Source organism: Salvia splendens, chromosome 1, assembly GCF_004379255.2.
Source record: "Salvia splendens isolate huo1 chromosome 1, SspV2, whole genome shotgun sequence".
Classification (NCBI taxonomy): Eukaryota; Viridiplantae; Streptophyta; class Magnoliopsida; order Lamiales; family Lamiaceae; genus Salvia; species Salvia splendens.
In genome coordinates this window covers 4,598,027-4,618,246 of record NC_056032.1, presented here as the reverse complement: position 1 = coordinate 4,618,246, position 20,220 = coordinate 4,598,027, and the positions used below count along the sequence as shown (strand labels likewise).

The following is a 20,220-nucleotide window of genomic DNA, read 5'->3' as shown; positions in this document are numbered from 1 at the left end:
TTTTAAAAAAATTTATCCCAAAATCATCTATAAATACCCACATTCATCATCCATTATTTACATCAAATTATCTCTCATTTATACTTTAATTTTTTTATGAATTTAATTATGTAATTTTTAATTTTTTAGTAATTTGTAATAGTATTTCGGATATTTTTAATGCATTTTAATATTGTGAAAATATTTTTATTTAAATTGAATAATAGATTGCTGAGATCCTTGAACATACTCTTGCGGAAGAGCATGGATGTGAGTGTTGTGGTCTTGCCAAAGAGCAAGGAGTAAAAGTGGGTCTGGGCCAAGAGCATGGATGTGGATGCTCTTAAGTTTAGTGTCGTAGTCCCGGTCCACAAGATGGGCAAGCGATGCTAAAATTGTATCGGGAGCAAAACTGTTTGGATAGTCATGATTCACGTCTAAAATATTTAAATTATGCGTTGTGATGCAACTTTAAATCCGGTAAAGAATCGGGTGGCTACTTTTGGCAGTCGTCTCGCTACCCATGACTCACGCATATGTCCTCATCTTTGGCCCCCTCCCCTTCCTTTACATTTTTTCACTCTTTTTTTCTTCAGTTTACAACACAAACAATCTCAAAGTCCATGCAATAATGATGCTTTCATATGCAAAATCATGTTGCCTATGCAATGCTCAAATAGAGCTTATAACAAAAAAAAACGATTTACCTCAGCTATCAAAATAATGTACATGCATATCCGAAGAAATTTCGGATTTACCACAACAAAAAAAGAACTACAAAAATCTCCCATAGCCATGGAGGGATGAACGACGAGAAAGATATCCGGTGGCAGCTATATGAAAACTGTAGTAGAAGGGCTCTATCTTACAGCTGTACGATGTTTTGGGTTTTTAAGATATTCCATTAGTTGCAGACATTCTTGTAGCTGTGATTTTCTGGGTATGTTTCCTTTCTGGCACAGATTGAAAGAAAATCGTTGCAGCACATAATCAGGCAAGAGAAGAAGCTACGCACATTTATCTGCTTAAGAAGAATTTTGATGCAAAATGGAGTCTAGACTTTGAGAAATGAAGAGCATAGCAGCTCTGAGCCTGCTCCTGCAATGACAGTTAAATCATGGTCTGTTTTAGTTGGTCGATGAAGAAAATACTTCCAAGTGAGGCAATATAGATATGGATATTGCCTATTATAAAGATAAGCTATCTGTAGAAGACGTGATGCATCACATACCAAAAAGTAATATGCCTCGGTTTAACTGGGCAAGTTTCGGATTCCAAACTTTCTTCCTTAGCAGATGAATGAGCTAGTCTTTGGAACTTGGATGAGAGGTTCTCATACATATCAATGTTAGACGGTTGTACATGTTGAACTCCGGTTTTCAAGTGCTCCATTTTGATCTCTGAGGCATCTAGGTTCTCCTGGTTGGGTAAAAGAGAGATACTTTTGGTAAAAACTACATCGAAAAAGAGATTAAAAAGGTAATTGATATTCGCGATGTTTTACATACTTCCATTGCTCTAATGGCTGCTTCGCGGCAGATGAGTGATATATCAGCCCCTGTATAGCCTTCCGTGAGACGAGAGAGCTCACTGATGCATACATCAGAATTGCATGGCATCCGGTGCAAATGAACACGAAAGATATCCTCACGATCTTTTTTGCTTGGTGGGCCCACATAAAGAAGTCTATCAAATCGTCCTAACAAGTTAAGAAGCAATTACATAGGTTCTTGTAGTCGCCAAGCAAAAAGAAAACAACACATTTGAGGAAAGATTAACAACCATAAAGGAACACCCGAACAGGAATAGATGGAAAGTTACCTGGTCTGAGGAGGGCAGAATCGATCTTATCTGGCCTATTTGTAGCTGCAATGACAGTTACACTGCCTCTTTGCTGCAAGCCTGTCATCAATAAATTTATGTTGAGATGTATAGCAAACTATTTCTGTTCCCAAGCAAACTTTATATTTAATTCAAATGAAAAAGAAAAAGTTGCAAATGGAAATTATTGTCGCTTGGTTAGAGATGTTAGCGCATGAATAAAGGCATCTAGACAAATTGCAACTTATGGCAAGATGATTCTAGGTAGTTACCATCCAATTCAACAAGTAGCTGACTGATAACCCGATCACTGACTGATACTCCATCGCTTTCTTTTCCGCGAGTGATAGCAAGACCATCAATTTCGTCAAAGAATATAATCGAAGGAGCATTAGCCCTGGCCTTCGCGAACAAAGTACGTACAGCTTTTTCAGATTCACCAACCCATTTGCTGAAGAGCTCAGGGCCAATTCAACCCTGCTTCAGAAGCAACTGCACGAGCCAAAAGAGTCTTGCTGCAGCCTGGAGGACCAAATAATAAAATTCCACTTGGGGGGCGAGTTCCAATGCGATCAAAAGCATCCTTGTGTTTTTGAGGCCATTGCACAGCTTCCATAAGTTGCACCTTAACTTCTGTCTGGCCACCAACATCTTGCCAGCCAACTTTAGGAATTTCAAGTATAACCTGATCAGAACAAGCTGTAAGTCAAGGTAGCGTAAACCACAATAAAACGCCAAGACAAGTAGCGAGCTATATTTTCTGAACTTAGTATTCTGTACCAAACTCAATCATTTAAGAATGACATAGAAGGAGCAAACAAATGAGAACTAACTAATAGTATAATTAGTAGCCTCCTAATGATCATACCATTTCAAAAATAAATTGCAGGATATTACATTTTAATATCGGCATTGGTGACGCCCAAGAGAAGTCTTCTACTACTTCATAGCAACGATGAATAATTTCAAGTAGCCATCATGTCAGGATATCACACAGATAAAACTAGCATATTTACCTCTCTCATAGCACTTGGTCTTATTCTAATTCTAGCCTTCTCAAAGTCATCTGAAGTAACTCTTAAGGTGCCTTTTGGTTCATGAGTCCAATCTACTGAAATATCAACCATGGATTCAGCAGAGTTTGGTGTTCCTGAATTGCTGGAAAATGCAGCACACAAATTACTTTTGACAGAACCTCCTGAACAGCAAGGGGTTCCCAGATCACCACCCAAGTCAACTTCATGCGACCGGCTCAAAGCTTGGCATTCTGGATCTACTGCGGTTGAAAATCCAAAATCTGAATCACCATGACTGGCATTAGATTTAACATACCGCCGAATCCCAACCAAGGCTGCTTCAGTGCACAGAGCAGCTAAATCAGCTCCAACAAAACCATGTGAGGCCATTGCAAGATTGTGAATATCCTCGTCCAGCAGTGAGTGTGCAGTTTCATTAAGAAGTGCAAGCAATATTTCATGCCGTTCTCTGGGAGATGGAACACCTACGTGTATTACAAAGATGTAAGAGATTTTTTAGGAGATCAATCATAAGAGCATCCACATCCGTGCTCTTGCCAAAGAGCATGAATGTGGGCCCGGACCCACATTTATTACTTTTTTACTCTCTGCTCTTCCCCAAGAGCACAACACCCACATCCATGCTCTTCCGCAAAGACGTGCTAAAGGGTCTCACCATTCCATTATTTAATTTAAATACTTCAATTACTAAAAATATTTTCACAATATTAAATTGCATTAAAAATATCTGATACCATTACAAATTACTAAAAAATTAAAAATTACATAATTAAAATCCTAAAAATAAAAAATTACATAATTAAATTCATAATATTAAAAAAAACATTACTCGTGGCCGAATTTCGCTCAAATATGTTTGATTAAGTCTTTTTGTAGCTCAGTGTGGGTTCTGGTATCGCGCATTGTGTGTCTTGTTTCGATCATCTCGCCCACCGTCGTATGCACACCTCGACGTGGGGGAGACGTCGCGGTTGAGCTTCCAGCTTCATTCCCGTCGTAAAAGTTAGCCGCACTTAGTCCTTCGTCAGCTATAATCATGTTGTGCAAGATAATACACGTGTACATGATGTCGGCGATATTCTTAACGTACTACAGTCGAGACGGGGCCTTCACAATGTTGAATCGGGCTTGAAGGACCCCAAAAGCTCTTTCGACGTCTTTCCGAGCAGACTCTTGACGCTGCGCAAAAAGAACCCGTCTCAGGTCTTGTGGATTGCTGAACGTCTTCATGAAAGTAGACCACCTTGGGTAGATACCATCGGCGAGATAGTAACCCATGTGGTATGCATTTCCGTTGACGGTGAAGTCGATCGCCGGTGCTACACCATTCAAAACATCATTGAAGAGTGGTGAAGAATAGAGCACGTTCAAGTCGTTGTTGGATCCGGCAACACCGAAATATGTATGTCAAACCCATAGACGGTAGTCGACCGCTTCAAGGATAAGCGTTGGGCCTCCGCCTTTGTGGCCGCTTAAGTATCGCCCCCTCCAAGCAGTCGGGCAATTCTTCCAATTCCAATGCATGCAATCAATGTTGCCAAGCATACCGAAAAAACCGTAGATTGTTTCTCGTGAAGATGAAGCAGCCGTTGACAATCTTCAGTGGTGGGTGCCCGAAGGAATTCCTCACCAAAAGCAGAACGAATGCCGTCGCAGAAATTTTTGAGGCATAGGATTTCAGTTGACTCATCCACATGCAAATACTCGTCGAAGAGGTCAGCCATTTGCCCAGTAGCAAGTTGTCGGATGGCACAAGTACACTTCTGCAACGCCGAGACTTTGCCGACCGGTTGGATCTCTACTTGATTGAAAGTATTCAACACGGGCGAACAATGTGTTGACAATACGCATAAACAACCGTTTGACATGCGAAAACGGCGCCGGAAGTAATCTTCCGGAAACCGCTCCCTCCCGGTAACGAGGTATGTAGCGGCGAATTGATCTAGTTGGTCGAGGATGAGGGGCGGGGGTGATGGCGGCGACATAAGCTTCATAGGCGGCACGATATTGTTCATAGTATTCTTGTTCTTCGCTCTGAGCTTCAGCCATGATATCGGTGAAATCCATTTTTAGAGAGGGTTTGAGTGAGAGAGAAAGATGTAGATGAGTTGTATGACAAAGGATGAATGAGAGATAAATTTGATATGAAAAATGAATGATTAATGTGTGCATTTATAGATGATTTGGGGTTTTAAAAAATAAAAAAAAAATCCAAAAAAACGGTTATTTTTTGGGAATCTGAAAATATATATTTTTTATTTTTGGTATTATTTTCGGTATTATTTTCGGTATTATTTTCGATTTTTTTTTAAAAATAATAATTCCAACGGAAAGTCCGTTGGCGAATAGAAACGCGTCACGTCGCCTGCTCAGCGGCACGGACGAGCTCGATGCATCGAGCAGCGCCGTGCCAGCGGCGAGCAGGGAGGTGCCGCGCCAGCGGCACGGACGCCGTCCGTCCCAGCGAGCACCGCTGCGGATGCTCTAACCATTCAACTTTGCTATTAATGGAAAGAATGCCTCTAAAACTATCACTAACGCAGTAGGATCAGAATCCACAAGGTGCTAATTGTTAACATACAGAAAATGGTAAGCATTAAGGGATTATCAAATGCAGTTTAGGATTTTTATTTAAAAAATTGATCATACACCAGCTGAGGCTATGAGAACATGAAGACAAAGATGATAAACCAAAAATCTTTCCATGAGATACCTATTTCAATTTCTCTGTCAAGCCTTCCTGGCCGTCTAAGTGCGGGCTCAATACAGTCAGGACGGTTTGTAGCAGCAATAACTAGAACTCCATCACTTCTACTAATCCCATCCATTAAATTTAAGAGAGTGGCAACCATTCTTTGGGATAGCTCATCTCCTCCATCTTTACGTGCAGGTGCAATGGCATCCAACTCATCTATGAATACCTAAAATAATGATCATCAAGCATTTAGCACCCAACTGCATTAAGAGTACAGATGACAATTGGTGTAAAATCACAAAGACTGGTCTTTTTTGATCTGTCACACACCTTTCAAATTTTGAATGACAAATCACGAAGTTTGAAAAAATTCATTGAGTTGGTGCACACGTGTAAAATTTTGATGATGTGGATGAATAGTACCAAATAGATGTATTAATGTGACGATTTGGATAACTAAACGGTGTCGTTTTGAACCTGAGAAACTAAAATAATAAAAAAGTAAAATAGAATAACCAGAAAGGCGGGAGACAAAGTAGAAATGGCCTATTCAAATTGAGAATTTTGAAAGGTTCTGAAAAAACCAGAAATGGCCCATTCTTCATGATTTAAAAGGCAATTAACCCAAATTGATAATTTGATACAGCATTCTACCAATCTGCCTCTTCAATAACGAAATGCTTATTCATCTAAAACTTCCATCCATATTGAAGAGAGAAGGTACAGTACTCTTTGGGGCTCAAATATTGCATAGAATTCATGCATCCAAGATGGTAAAAGCATTACAGTGATACCCATTATTTATAGAAGCGAGCATTTTATATCAAAGATTCATATTCAGTGTAAGTAACCTGCAGTTGATTTTCTTGTATGAATTTATGCCATGCATTTATTTATTTATTTTCGATATGATGATACATTTTCCACATTCATTCTGCCAAAGAAAATGAAGACAAGAAACTTACCACAGCAGGTGAGGCTTTGATGGCATTCGCAAATACTTCATGCAATGCTTTTTCAGTTTCTCCATGGTATTGACTAATAATTTCAGGTCCATTCACAGAAAACATGTTTACACCAGCATCACGGGCACATACTTGAGCTAATGTAGTCTTTCCAGTTCCGGGGGGGCCATGAAGAAGGACTCCCTTTGTAGGCCGTAAGCCCAAGCTTGCAACTGTCATCTGCACAGCTGATGAAACTATGATATCTTTTAAAACAGAATATTCTTTAGTAAGGCCTCCCAACATCAAAAGGTTGGCTTCCAGATTTTTTCTGATGGGGCCATGCCCCGCATCTGGATCTTCCATATAGCCTTTCATTGAAGATTCAACAACCACATCACCTGCGGATAGAAAATTAATCTTTGTACCACCATCAATAGAGAAAGCAGATAAGACATATTTTCCATTGTCCAAACCCCGCGCAAGAAATTCACTATTACTATTCCGAATTTCACCATTTGAAGACAATCTTTCGGGACCCATAACCTGGAAAACACATAGCTCTGAAAGTACAGGGACCGCAACAAAGTTGCCAGAGAGTAAAATCCGTGAACATAACCACGATCCAACGCATGTCTCTAACAGTTTCCTTGAGGAATCATCCCTTAAATTTCATCCATGCCATGTATGTTAAATGCTGCACTAGAGTAAGTCTTCTCTAATGTTGACTTGTCATAATTCGACATGCGAGACTCTGCTGAGCAAGGAGAGCTAATTTTAGACTGTGATACAGATGGTGTCTTTGGGGATGAAATTTTACTGTTTTCAGCTTGTCTGTATGCTAGTTCATTAAAAGACTCAAGATGAGAAGATGTCTGCATCCCAGTTTTAGTTTTGTTACCCTTCAAATATACAGGAGATAGATAAATCTCCGTTTGGCTGTCTACTGATATATAACTAGCTGCAGGGCCACAGCGGGCACCATTTCCATTCTCAGTCAAGCTATGACGCTTAACAGGATAAACAAAAACTACCCTGCCTGAACATGGACTACCCATAGTGCGCGAAAGGTTCAAAGACAAGCGCACTTCATTTGTAGAAACCTGGATGCAGAGAAGAGATCCAATAACTACAGAGAAGTAAGAGATGTTTAATTATGATTAGCAACAGAAGATAAATCTTGTAAGATTAGTTACCACAACCATTAGTTAAGTTAAAGTAGCATTGCTTCACATAGATATGGTTCTTTCCTAATGTTTGTTTGTTCCCTACTGATGCCATAGCTGGGAGTTCTGTATACCATATTTCGGAGTTATGATTGTAGAGTGTAGTGTACCTAAATTGTAATTAATGTACTTAAATGACGATGCTGGAGAAGGATCTAGTCTTTTTGAAAACTGGATTGTAAAGTGTATAAACCCCTGGCAAACAAACAACGTGGAGAAACAAACCTACACACTAAAAGAGATCACAACACAAGTACGGAACAGCTAGAGTAATATCCAAACCTTAGTGGATGGGAATACGGTCGCAAGAGCAAAGAATGTTCCAGGTTCATCAGCCAAATTGTCGGTAACATCAAACCCAAAGCACTGAGCACACTCATCTGATAGCTTACACAGGGGATATCCGCTCATACCTTTGTCCGAAGAAGAAAGAGAGACCTGTCATAAACCATATCATAGACACCTTTTATAAATTAAGTGCACATCAGCTGTAAATCAATGAATCACAACTAGTACATTACTAAGTGAAAGAAATAGCAGTCCAGCATATATGTAAATCAAAAATCTAAGGGCTTAGGGAGGGAAACAACACCAAAATCAAACGAGACCCCAAATACATATACTAACAGTATTAGATAAAAATATTGTGAATTGAAAAGGAAACGAACAAATAGCACTGGAAATTGAAAAAAAAAAGAACTACTATTACCGATACAAGGGAGCCTAGGGGAATCGAGGAAGAAAGCATGGCTGTTTCAGACAGCCAAATTTTGTATTCTCTGGAGTTGAAAACGGCGTCGTGGACAACTGTGCCGACGAAGGCCGTTGTGGAGATGAGAGATGGGAACCGAGCTGCAGCTTCATCGAGAGAGTGGAGCAATTGTTCGTGCGTCGGAGCGAATGGCGACGACGGTAAAGAATAAGGCGAGGAGAGCACGTTGCTTTGGACGGAATTTGAGGTTTTTGAAGGTGTTTTCGAGTTCTTCTTCTTGGTCGGCATGTTGTCGTAGAATGGAGGTTTCCTGTAACAGTTTCCCTTCGAGATGAAGATGAAGAGGGTTGGGAGTATAATTTTGGGAAAATTTACCGGGAAAATTTTCCGCTCCGGAATAAGGGTAGGGACTGGGGTATTCACTTATTTGCTTTTGGGCTTTTCTCTTTTCATATTATCCTATAAAGGCCCAACAGTAATGAATATAGTTAGCCCATAGCTTATTTTCTGAGTTTTCATCTTAATAACTATCCACTTATAAATAATTAGTAAATATTAATTCGCTTATAAATTCATGTAGTAGTATTTATTATTTGATATGTATATGAATTTAAAATTTGATATCATGAACTCATGTACTCTTTTTTTAATCACGAATTTATGTACTCTCATTAGGTTGCGGTTTGTATTGTTTTGTGATAATGAGTGTTACTGCTTATAATTATCAATATAGATATGTATATCGTATTTAAATATAATATATTGTGCCAAATTAATTACTAAATAAATCAATCGAGATCAATTTAGAGAATACTGAATCGATCAGCAATTCAGTTTAACTTCATGTTCCTCCAAAAACTAATTATAATGTTTTAATCATAACTAATTATAGTGTTTTAATCATAATATCTTCACTTTTATGGAAGATGACATAACAACAATCGACGTCTCGTTAAATTGATATATATAAGTTACTTGTAATTATTTTCCAGATTTGTTTTTGAAAAAAAACGATATTATATGAGTAATAAATACCTATGATGAATGTATATTTGATCATGTTGGTTGTATTTTGTAATTCGAAAATATCGGACTGTTTAGGTACCCACCTATCACTTTATTCATTATTCATTATTCATTATCCATTATCGGAGAAGGCTGGCTAAATTTTAACTCAGCTATAAAATAAAATGAACAACAAATGTAAATATATTCATCATTATTGTAAATACTGTCTGTATGGGGTCAAAGATGCAAATATGAATAGATAAATAACTATATTTAAAAAATAAAAATATTTTGTGGATGAAGAAGATAGTAGGTCATATATTAATAAGTTGATATACCGGGAAGCTAGTACTAGTATTACCCACAGAATGATGTTTACTAGTATATTACTATTTACCTTTAAAATAATCTCAATTTTAACTGTGATAATGAAGTACTCCATAATATAGCTATTAAAATATTTCCCTGCAACTAATTTGTCAATAGTTTAAATAATTGCGAAGATAAAATAAATTACTTTTGTTAGAAGGGAGAACAACTAAACTAATGCTATTAAATTTAGCACGTATATCATATTTTCCTTTGATGGAAATGAATACGAAAAACTATCACATCAATCCCTTTGACTTTAATATGAACGGATATTAATATTACATAGTTAAACTATGATTCATGCTCAAATATTCGACGTCTGGATAATAAACATATAATTTTAACACGACACTATCATCGATTAGTTAATGTTGAATATTTAATTAAAATGTTAAAATTATCACTCTTATGTGTGTGGACACTGGGCACATCTACCTTGTATATTTATCACACACTACATATTTGTCGACAATTCAGTCGACACTAAAACTACTTGACTGTAATAAAGAATGGAGATTAGGTCTTCAATCGACGTATATAATTTTATACATTTATTATTTAGTATATGACTATATAATTAATATTACAAATTCAAGTAAAACACCGACGCATGTCCCATGCCGAATAATTCAAAATTTAGTTGTCAATGCATGCTTCCATTAAAAATATGTATTTAACGCATCAATAATTCTAAAAAAATGCTTAATTTATCTTATGCTCACAGCATGTCACCCGACTATTAAGCCCATATATGATTGCAAATTCATGTTACCATAGTTAATTTGGATCGAACGACAAGTGGCGTGAATTTTCATAAAAAGGAGGACTTAATTTAATATGTTTGTTATTATAATAAAATAAATAATAATTAATAGAGTATTTATTTGAAAACTGTTATTTTTTTAAAAAATGTGATGTATTTTAAATTTATGAACTCTTAGCATCAATTTTAAACAATAAAAGTGACTATAACAAATAGTAATAAATTAAGTACACGCCCTAATTGATGTAATAAATTTCATTTAATAATATGTACAAAATATAAGTAAAGTAAACAAAATAGAAGTTAATATAGTAAAAAGTATACAAAATGATTATAAAGTGGAACGTAAAAAACGAAACTTTGGATTGTTTAAATTCTTCATTATTATGTGACTATTTATTTTAGGGAAATTGTCATTATATCACAATTTTTGATTAACTTTTAATTAATCACATGCCTTATAAAAGTAAATAATTAAATCACAATTTTGTACTTCAATTTTCAATCATCCCATTATATTCGATTAAAGTTTTAATAAAATCTATTGTGATTTTTATACTTTTTATCATTATATCTTCACCAGTTACTCCATAATAATCATCTAAAGTGAATCATTATAATATATAACAATGCTAAATTTATTCAGAAGTTAATAAAAAAATATGACTGAAATATAAAATATTTCATCAAAATTTTAAATTTATGAGACAATTGAGAAACGTTCAAAAATTATTTACTAGCTATTTTTATAAATTATAAAATTGTCCAGAAAATTTGTGATTTAAATAATAAATTATTATTTTTTATTTCAATTCACAAGTCACAGTACATAAACGCCATTAACAAGTAACAACGCCATAACAGCATTAAACCAAAGCTAAACAAACACAACTTCACCATTAATATACTAAAACAACAACATATATGAAATTTTAATTCAACCAACTAATTGATAAACCCCCTTTCTTTGCAGGATTTAATCGCGCCGTCAAACATTTCACCCAATCCATTCTCGTACTTGAATCCAGTCGCCTCAAGCTTCTTCGTCGACAGCCCAGAAAATTTCACCGCCGCCACATCTTTCCACGAGCTGCCCCAAAAAAACAAATTATAATTAACCAATCATTTAATTTTATAAATAAAAATTAAATTAAGTCATTAAATTGAATTACTCTGGAGATGGCATCTTATATTGTGGATATTTAACGGAGAGGAAATCGGAAAGCTCTCCTATCTCGAACTGCTCCGCCGCCATGATGTATCGCCCTTTTGCCTCGGGATACTCGAATAAGTGGATATGTGCTCGAGCAACGTCGTCCACGTGGACTAAACTCGATTCTTTTAGGTGCTGATAGTGTCCCTTATCACCTAAAAGAACAACAACAAAAGTGATTAAAGTATTGTTAATCTTTTTTCACTACCTTTTTATTTTGAAATCAACATTAATTTTTTTAGAAAATAATAATGCCACACAAATCTCATTTCTATATATTACTAGTAATTAATTTTATAAAAGTCAAAGACCAACTTATCATACTATTTCGTATAATACATAGTAAAAAAGTCAAATGAGACATATAATTGATGAACAATAGCATTTAATTAATGAAATTTACCAAGAATCAAGGCCAAGGAGACGTAAACGGAATCCGGAAAATTAGGGCAAATGAAAGGGCCGGTGATCCACGTCGGAATGACGGAGACGAAGTCCAAGCCGAGCTCAGCAGCGAGCTCGATGGCGGCTTTCTCGGCCACGGCCTTGGTGACGATGTAGGGGCCCCCGAAGGCCTTGAGGCTGCGGACGAACTCAACGTCGGTCCACGAGTCCTCGTCGACGAGGCCGGTGTTGGCGGGATCGAAGGCGGCGGAGGAGATGCTGGCCGTGTAGACGACGCGGCGGACGGTCTTGGAGTCGACGCAGGCCTGCAGGATGCCTTTCATAGCGGTGGTCACGCGCTTCAGCTTCACCTCCTCGCTCTCCTTCTCCGCGAAGTCCAGCGGGTGCGCCGTGTGGAACACGCCGACGCACCCCTCCACGGCCGGGGCAAACGTCTCCGGCTTGTCAAGATCGGCGTTGAAGATCTGCAGCCGCTCGGCCGCGCCGGGGAGGTTTGTGATGTAGCTAATGTCCCTCTTCCGCTCTATTTTTCGAAAATGAAAAATATAGTAAAAGTAGTAAAGTTAAATGGTGACACGATAAAGTACGTGATAGAATGAAGTAAAAATATAGTAAAAGGGTGATTTTTGTTGAAAGAGAAAATGACTAGGTTTAGTATCTCAAAAAGAAATATGAGTTGATTAATTTGGGCCAAGGGTATATATGAACCTGGATCGAGCCGGACAGTGGCGTTGACGGAGTAGCCATCTTCGAGTAGCCTCTTGATCATCCATGATCCAAGAAAACCAGTTCCTCCGGTCACACACACCTTTTTTGGGGTTCCATTCGCTATTGTCACCTTTTCTGGGGTTCCATTTTTTTGGGGTTCCATTCTCTCTCTATGTATTACTCACTCTTCCTCAATGTGAGTAAGAAAGCGGATCCATGCATGACTATATATACTGCCAAAGTGAAGTCTTTTGCTCTTGGACGATTATTAATTTTATACACTCATAGCGTTCGGTTTCAAAGATAAAATAATATCAAGATATAATCTAAGATTGAATTGTGAGATTATTTTAGTCATTGTGGGATTGAATCTGTTGAACCAAACACACAACAAATTTAATCTCGGGATACAATCTTGCAAACCGAACAACCCATATAATTAATTAATTTATCACTCATATCTTCCTTAAATGTACTAGTAGTACATTATTAATGCTTCAACCACCCGTGATTAATTTCTCATTAGTTTTATAGTTGTATTAATTCAATTACTAGACTAACCGATTAGTTAATCGATTATATATGGTCTGGCGAGGGGTTTAAGCTAATTTCTTAATCGATTAACCATCTAATCGATCGGATTAGTAATCGAACTGACCAATTATTGATAATCATACCTATCAAATTATACAAGCAAATAAAATATTAAGACAATTGATATTTTCAACATTTGAAGAAGAAAATAATCTCCAATATCATCAAGATATAGTTTTTCGCTGCAATATGATTTTCTGAATTCCTTTTTTAATATATTTTTCCATGTATAAGCAGGGCCGGGATTAGCTGTATCCAGCTTTAGCCTAAACTATACTCCATACTACTGTCTATACTAGTATATATACACTGACAAACTCTAGGTCGGTTATGTTTTTAACTAGTCATAAACCTATAATTAATCCTAATATGTGAGACTCGGATATTTCATTTATATAAAGGGTTAATACACATTTAAATCATGAAATTTAATCAAATTCTTTTTTGTCCTATAAATTTTGAAATTAGAATATTATATCACAAAGTTTCATTTTTTTTAATTGTCTCATCCATGCACAAAATTTCATCTTTTAACGATATTCAAAATGGCATGTCTCATTAATATACATATTATTTTTCTTTTATATTCCTTTATTTTCTCAATCATCTTCTTATTTGATTGAGAACATATTCTTATTTTTAACATCACAAAAACTTCGATTTGTACATGGATGGAACAATTTTAAAAAAAAGAAACTTCATGATTTAATATTCCAATTTCAAAGTTCATAGGGCAGACTACACCAAATTTCGTGATCTAAATGCTATTTGGTCTTTTATAACATACCTATGAATGTGTGATGCACTATATATTGTTAATTTGACAGCGTAAAAAATGTGCAATTGTACTAGGGACACCCAATATTTGAAAATTATAAATAATAATATCAAATTGAATTATACGTTCTATACATTTTACCCTCTTATCACTACAAAAAAAACTTATCCTTTAGGAACACAAAAATTAAAAAACAAAAAAAAAACTCTCTAAATTCTATTAAGGATAAATTAACTCAATTTTTTGTGTTACGTACTCTAATTTTAGTTGGGACACTAATTAATGACATTTTTTAAGCATTGGTGGTAAATTTAGAAATACAAATTAATATTCTTAATTGTATTAAAAAATATTTGTAACAATTTTTTTTGTTGTAGTGCAGACAAAAAGTAACACGCACTAAAATAACATAATTTTTTTTAAAAAAATAATAGTAGGATGATATTGTATGATGTAGTAGTAATTCAAATCTCAGTTAATTTACATAATCTTTTGGATTAACTCGAAAATAATAATCAGCAGAGTCAATTATTTAGCAAAGTCAATTTTAGGTGAAAGGAATTCTTCATTGTAATTAAAACTGACGCACCACCGGTTTTCTCATATTGTTTACTTAACTGTAGGGATATCTATAGTAATATAGGCTTTAATTATATGTAATTTTAAAATAAAATGTTGGAACCGACCCTTTTTTAAAAATGATTATGTTTAAAATTTGATAAAACACAAAACATATATCTTACGTAACTGCTTCTATTTTAAAAACTATGGGCATTATTACTAAAATATAAAATCAAGTTAGTGAGCTAAAATATTAATTAGCTCCACGACATACATGACAATGACATAGTTGGTGAGCTAAAAAATTAGCTTCACTATACACATGCCTATATTTTCTAAAATATAGAGGGGGCCAAGTAAGTTATATCCTAATTTCTTACTATAAATGCCCCAAGTCAAACAATCACAAATTTAGGGTTTTATGTTGTAACCTTATATAAGTAGTACTATAACACACATAACATTCTTTACATGCCAACCACATTTTTTAGAGGCTGATATTCTAGAATCGAAACATGCGATAAATAATTATAATGATTTGAAGCCTCAAAGTTCGAGTTTGCCAAAAAAGATATCGACTGAAATACGTGAACTATTAACTTAAAAAAAATCCCTCATTATATTTTAGTAATAATGCCCATAGTTTTAAAAATAGAAGCAGTTACGTAAGATAATTGTTTTGTGTTTTTATCAAATTAGGATATAAAATCAAGTTAGTGAGCTAAAATATTAATTAGCTCCACGACATACATGACAATGACATAGTTGGTTATCTAAAAAATTTGCTTCACTATACACATGCCTATATTTTCTAAAATATAGAGGGGGCCAAGTAAGTTATTGTCACGACCGCCCACCCCAGGGGTGTTACAATCGAGGCGATCGTGACCAAGGGACAAACATTAAGAATAGCATTTAAGGATAACAGTTCATAAGAAAGGCTCAATTAGCTTAAAAGAATAATATATATCAGAGTGTATGATACACAGAGTGCAAACTCGACTTTAGCTCCAAACAAATGGGAAAAGCTCGAATAAAATCAAAGTGTCTTTTCAACAATCAGCAACTCGAGATAAAATTATCTCAACAATACTTGGCGGAAGCATTCGAGAGTAAAATTAATGCGGCCGTCGTTGGAAAACGTGCCTGATGCGACGTGGTTCTTATCCAACTTTTCGTCTTGATGTGACGAGGTTCTTATCCAACTTTTCGTCTTGATTTATTGTCGAAAGTGTATTTGATACGTGGTCTATTCTTTCGTGTAGGTATCATTTTGGGCTCGTAACAATTGGGTTTCAAATTGGGCAGGGAAAGAATAATTGTTTGGCCCCAAAAGTGAAATACTTCTCTCGATAAAAGAAACAAGGTCGAAAAAAATTTTAAGTGCACAAACGACGGTCCTTTCAAGAATACAAAATAAAAAGGTAGAAAAAGTCGAGGTGTTACAATCTACCCATCTTAACAAAAATTTCGTCCCGAAATTTGCTTACGTCCTTCGAATGGTTCGCACTTAGCTTGCTTCAAAGTTTCACGCAATTCCAAGAAAAGGTTCATGGTCCATCGGCCTCCATTCGCACTCTCGAATGCCTTGCCTCGTCGTGACTTGACAAATTAGGGGTTCACCCTAAACTTTCAGATTCTCGTTCGTTTTCATCGCTTGGAAAAGTGATAAATTATCTCAACTTAAAACTACGGTTCGCGCGTATTCAATCTAGCCTACAACATAAGCACTCTATGTTCGCAATATACTTCATCATCATATCAGCAAATATCACATTTAAAGTCATTCAAACTTCAAATAACAAGTATAATACACAACATTTAACTTCCCAAAACACAACCCTTTCACATTTCACATCTACTTTCAAAACGAATATTTTCTTCAAAACTCACACTTTTCTCAATAAAATTCAACATCTCACTTTCAACTTTGAAGTACAAGTTTTGACTCAAAACTCAAAACATACTTGAACATCAACTTTCATCTTTCATGTAAAAACAAACAACCCATCGCTCCTCATCCAAAACTCGCTCTTTTCTCAAACATCAGCAAATACTCTTCTCGAAATCAATCTCTCACAGAAAGATTCTACTTCTTCCTTCTTATAAAACTTTTCTCCTTTTTCTTTCTCAAAAATTTTCTCGTCTTTCTTTCTCCAAAACTTTCTCATAAAAATTTTCACATAAAAAATATATTACCTCTTTCTTGGTTGAGCGTGGCGAAGTGGGATGTTGAGCCTTCCAAATTTAACTTTATTTTAGTCTAGCGAATCGAATCTAGACTAAGAATGAAAAAGACTCTCGGGTCCAGAGCGGAAAGAAAAATTGCTCTGATACCATTCTGTCACGACCGCCCACCCCAGGGGTGTTACAATCGAGACGATCGTGACCAAGGGACAAACATTAAGAATAGCATTTAAGGATAACAGTTCATAAGAAAGGCTCAATTAGCTTAAAAGAATAATATATATCAGAGTGTATGATACACAGAGTGCAAACTCGACTTTAGCTCCAAACAAATGGGAAAAGCTCGAATAAAATCAAAGTGTCTTTTCAACAATCAGCAACTCGAGATAAAATTATCTCAACAATACTTGGCGGAAGCATTCGAGAGTAGAATACTATTATGTATGAAGACATAATATATTCAGAAAGTTTTATTTACAATCTTCTTCACTTTCATGCTCAACACCCACCGCGCTCGTCACCGCTCAACCTGCACATAGAGAAAACATATGCAGGGCTGAGTACTTGGTGTACTCAGTGGACACGTGCCAAAATATATTTTATAAAAACAGATTTTGTCAAGCCACTCTTTGAGTGAACTCGGGATTTTAGGAAAAGTCCGAGAACACTAAACATTTTTCTTTTCTTTTTTCAAAAGCGATCTTTCGATCTATTTTCCTGGAACATATGTCGTATCTGACAAACCCGATTTCACTATCTCTTGTTCATTCATCAGTCTATTCATCATTCATCATATCTTAACATTCAAGTGCCGGGGAAGTGGTTACCTCCCACGGTCTCCCATCAATCCATTCCATTCATCGTTGCAGTCAGATAGGCATAGTTCCAAAACAAATATGACTTGACATAATCTTTTCAACTTTATTTTCCTCAAAACGTTTTTGAAACATAAATCAATTTTTGTGTCCGTCAAGATCGAGCATCATCTCATATCACATCAACAAGTCGAGCAAATCACAAATCACTCGATAAATCAACACATATATCACATAACATCACTTTCACCTTAATTATTTCACTTTAAGCACATAATCACATCAACATCGAATAAAAATTTAATAATACTCGCAATCTCAGTTAAAAGGAATTTCGTCACATAAAATGATGCTCGAATCAAAATATTAAAACTAAAGCTCTTGAAAACACTTTAGTTCGAAAGCCCACGTGAAATACTTTTTGTAAAAACTGTAATTTTAACAGAAAGCCTACGGAAAACTTAGTTAGAAAGCCCTACCTCGTTCGTTTAAAGCCTTCACGCTGTGCTCCTCTCTTTCTCCTCTCGGTCGAAGGTAAGGCTGCACTTCCCTCGATCAAAACGCAGCGCCGCCACCGCTGCGGGTCCGCCGTCGTCGCGGATCCGCCTCAGCCACCGTCGCCGAGGATCTCCCCCAGCTGCCGACGCCGTTCCCGACAGGTAGGTGGTCGGAAATTCGTTCCTCCATCCCCTCTCTTCTCTCTCTCGGATTTCTCTCCATTGTGAAATAAAGAAATGAAAAGGTGGGAGGTTGTATATATAGAAAATTTTTTCATAGAAGACAAAATTTCACGTCTTTTCATTTTGATGCGACGAGTAATTAATGCGGCCGTCGTTGGAAAACGTGCCTGATGCGACGTGGTTCTTATCCAACTTTTCGTCTTGATGTGACGAGGTTCTTATCCAACTTTTCGTCTTGATTTATTGTCGAAAGTGTATTTGATACGTGGTCTATTCTTTCGTGTAGGTATCATTTTGGGCTCGTAACAATTGGGTTTCAAATTGGGCAGGGAAAGAATAATTGTTTGGCCCCAAAAGTGAAATACTTCTCTCGATAAAAGAAACAAGGTCGAAAAAATTTTTAAGTGCATAAACGACGGTCCTTTCAAGAATACAAAATAAAAAGGTAGAAAAAGTCGAGGTGTTACAATCTACCCATCTTAACAAAAATTTCGTCCCAAAATTTGCTTACGTCCTTCGAATGGTTCGCACTTAGCTTGCTTCAAAGTTTCACGCAATTCCAAGAAAAGGTTCATGGTCCATCGGCCTCCATTCGCACTCTCGAATGCCTTGCCTCGTCGTGACTTGACAAATTAGGGGTTCACCCCAAACTTTCAGATTCTCGTTCGTTTTCATCGCTCGGAAAAGTGATAAATTATCTCAACTTAAAACTACGGTTCGCGCGTATTCAATCTAGCCTACAACATAAGCACTCTATGTTCGCAATATACTTCATCATCATATCAGCAAATATCACATTTAAAGTCATTCAAACTTCAAATAACAAGTATAATACACAACATTTAACTTCCCAAAACACAACCCTTTCACATTTCACATCTACTTTCAAAACGAATATTTTCTTCAAAACTCACACTTTTCTCAATAAAATTCAACATCTCACTTTCAACTTTGAAGTACAAGTTTTGACTCAAAACTCAAAACATACTTGAACATCAACTTTCATCTTTCATGTAAAAACAAACAACCCATCGCTCCTCATCCAAAACTCGCTCTTTTCTCAAACATCAGCAAATACTCTTCTCGAAATCAATCTCTCACAGAAAGATTCTACTTCTTCCTTCTTATAAAACTTTTCTCCTTTTTCTTTCTCAAAAATTTTCTCGTCTTCCTTTCTCCAAAACTTTCTCATAAAAATTTTCACATAAAAAATATATTACCTCTTTCTTGGTTGAGCGTGGCGAAGTGGGATGTTGAGCCTTCCAAATTTAACTTTATTTTAGTCTAGCGAATCGAATCTAGACTAAGAATGAAAAAGACTCTCGGGTCCAGAGCGGAAAGAAAAATTGCTCTGATACCATTCTGTCACGACCGCCCACCCCAGGGGTGTTACAATCGAGACGATCGTGACCAAGGGACAAACATTAAGAATAGCATTTAAGGATAACAATTCATAAGAAAGGCTCAATTAGCTTAAAAGAATAATATATATCAGAGTGTATGATACACAGAGTGCAAACTCGACTTTAGCTCCAAACAAATGGGAAAAGCTCGAATAAAATCAAAGTGTCTTTTCAACAATCAGCAACTCGAGATAAAATTATCTCAACAATACTTGGCGGAAGCATTCGAGAGTAGAATACTATTATGTATGAAGACATAATATATTCAGAAAGTTTTATTTACAATCTTCTTCACTTTCATGCTCAACACCCACCGCGC

The 20,220-nt window shown here is 36.2% G+C and overlaps 1 protein-coding gene and 1 pseudogene across 1 annotated transcript; both read right to left on the bottom strand.

Moving 5' to 3' along the window:
• Positions 1 to 677: 677 nt before the first annotated feature.
• LOC121809338 lies at positions 678 to 8,789 on the bottom strand (annotated as a pseudogene).
• A 2,545-nt stretch (positions 8,790 to 11,334) lies between these two features.
• On the bottom strand, positions 11,335 to 13,062 carry LOC121803124 (vestitone reductase-like). Its single transcript, XM_042202829.1, has 4 exons — positions 12,884 to 13,062; positions 12,174 to 12,698; positions 11,730 to 11,925; positions 11,335 to 11,647 (listed from the first exon to the last, which is right to left on the bottom strand). Exons 1-4 carry the CDS (start codon positions 13,044 to 13,046, stop codon positions 11,503 to 11,505), a joined length of 1,029 nt encoding a protein of 342 aa, XP_042058763.1. The 5' UTR covers positions 13,047 to 13,062; the 3' UTR covers positions 11,335 to 11,502.
• Between the last annotated feature and the right edge of the window lie 7,158 nt (positions 13,063 to 20,220).

Excerpts from the sequence above, each read along its gene's own strand:
- LOC121803124 (XM_042202829.1), bottom strand. The coding sequence starts at position 13,046 with ATGGAACCCCAAAAAAATGGAACCCCAGAAAAGGTGACAATAGCGAAT. Across the intron at positions 12,699-12,883 it reads CACTGTCCGGCTCGATCCAG|AGCGGAAGAGGGACATTAGC; the intron begins GTTCATATATAC and ends TTCGAAAAATAG. Across the intron at positions 11,648-11,729 it reads TATAAGATGCCATCTCCAGA|CTCGTGGAAAGATGTGGCGG; the intron begins GTAATTCAATTT and ends TTTTTGGGGCAG.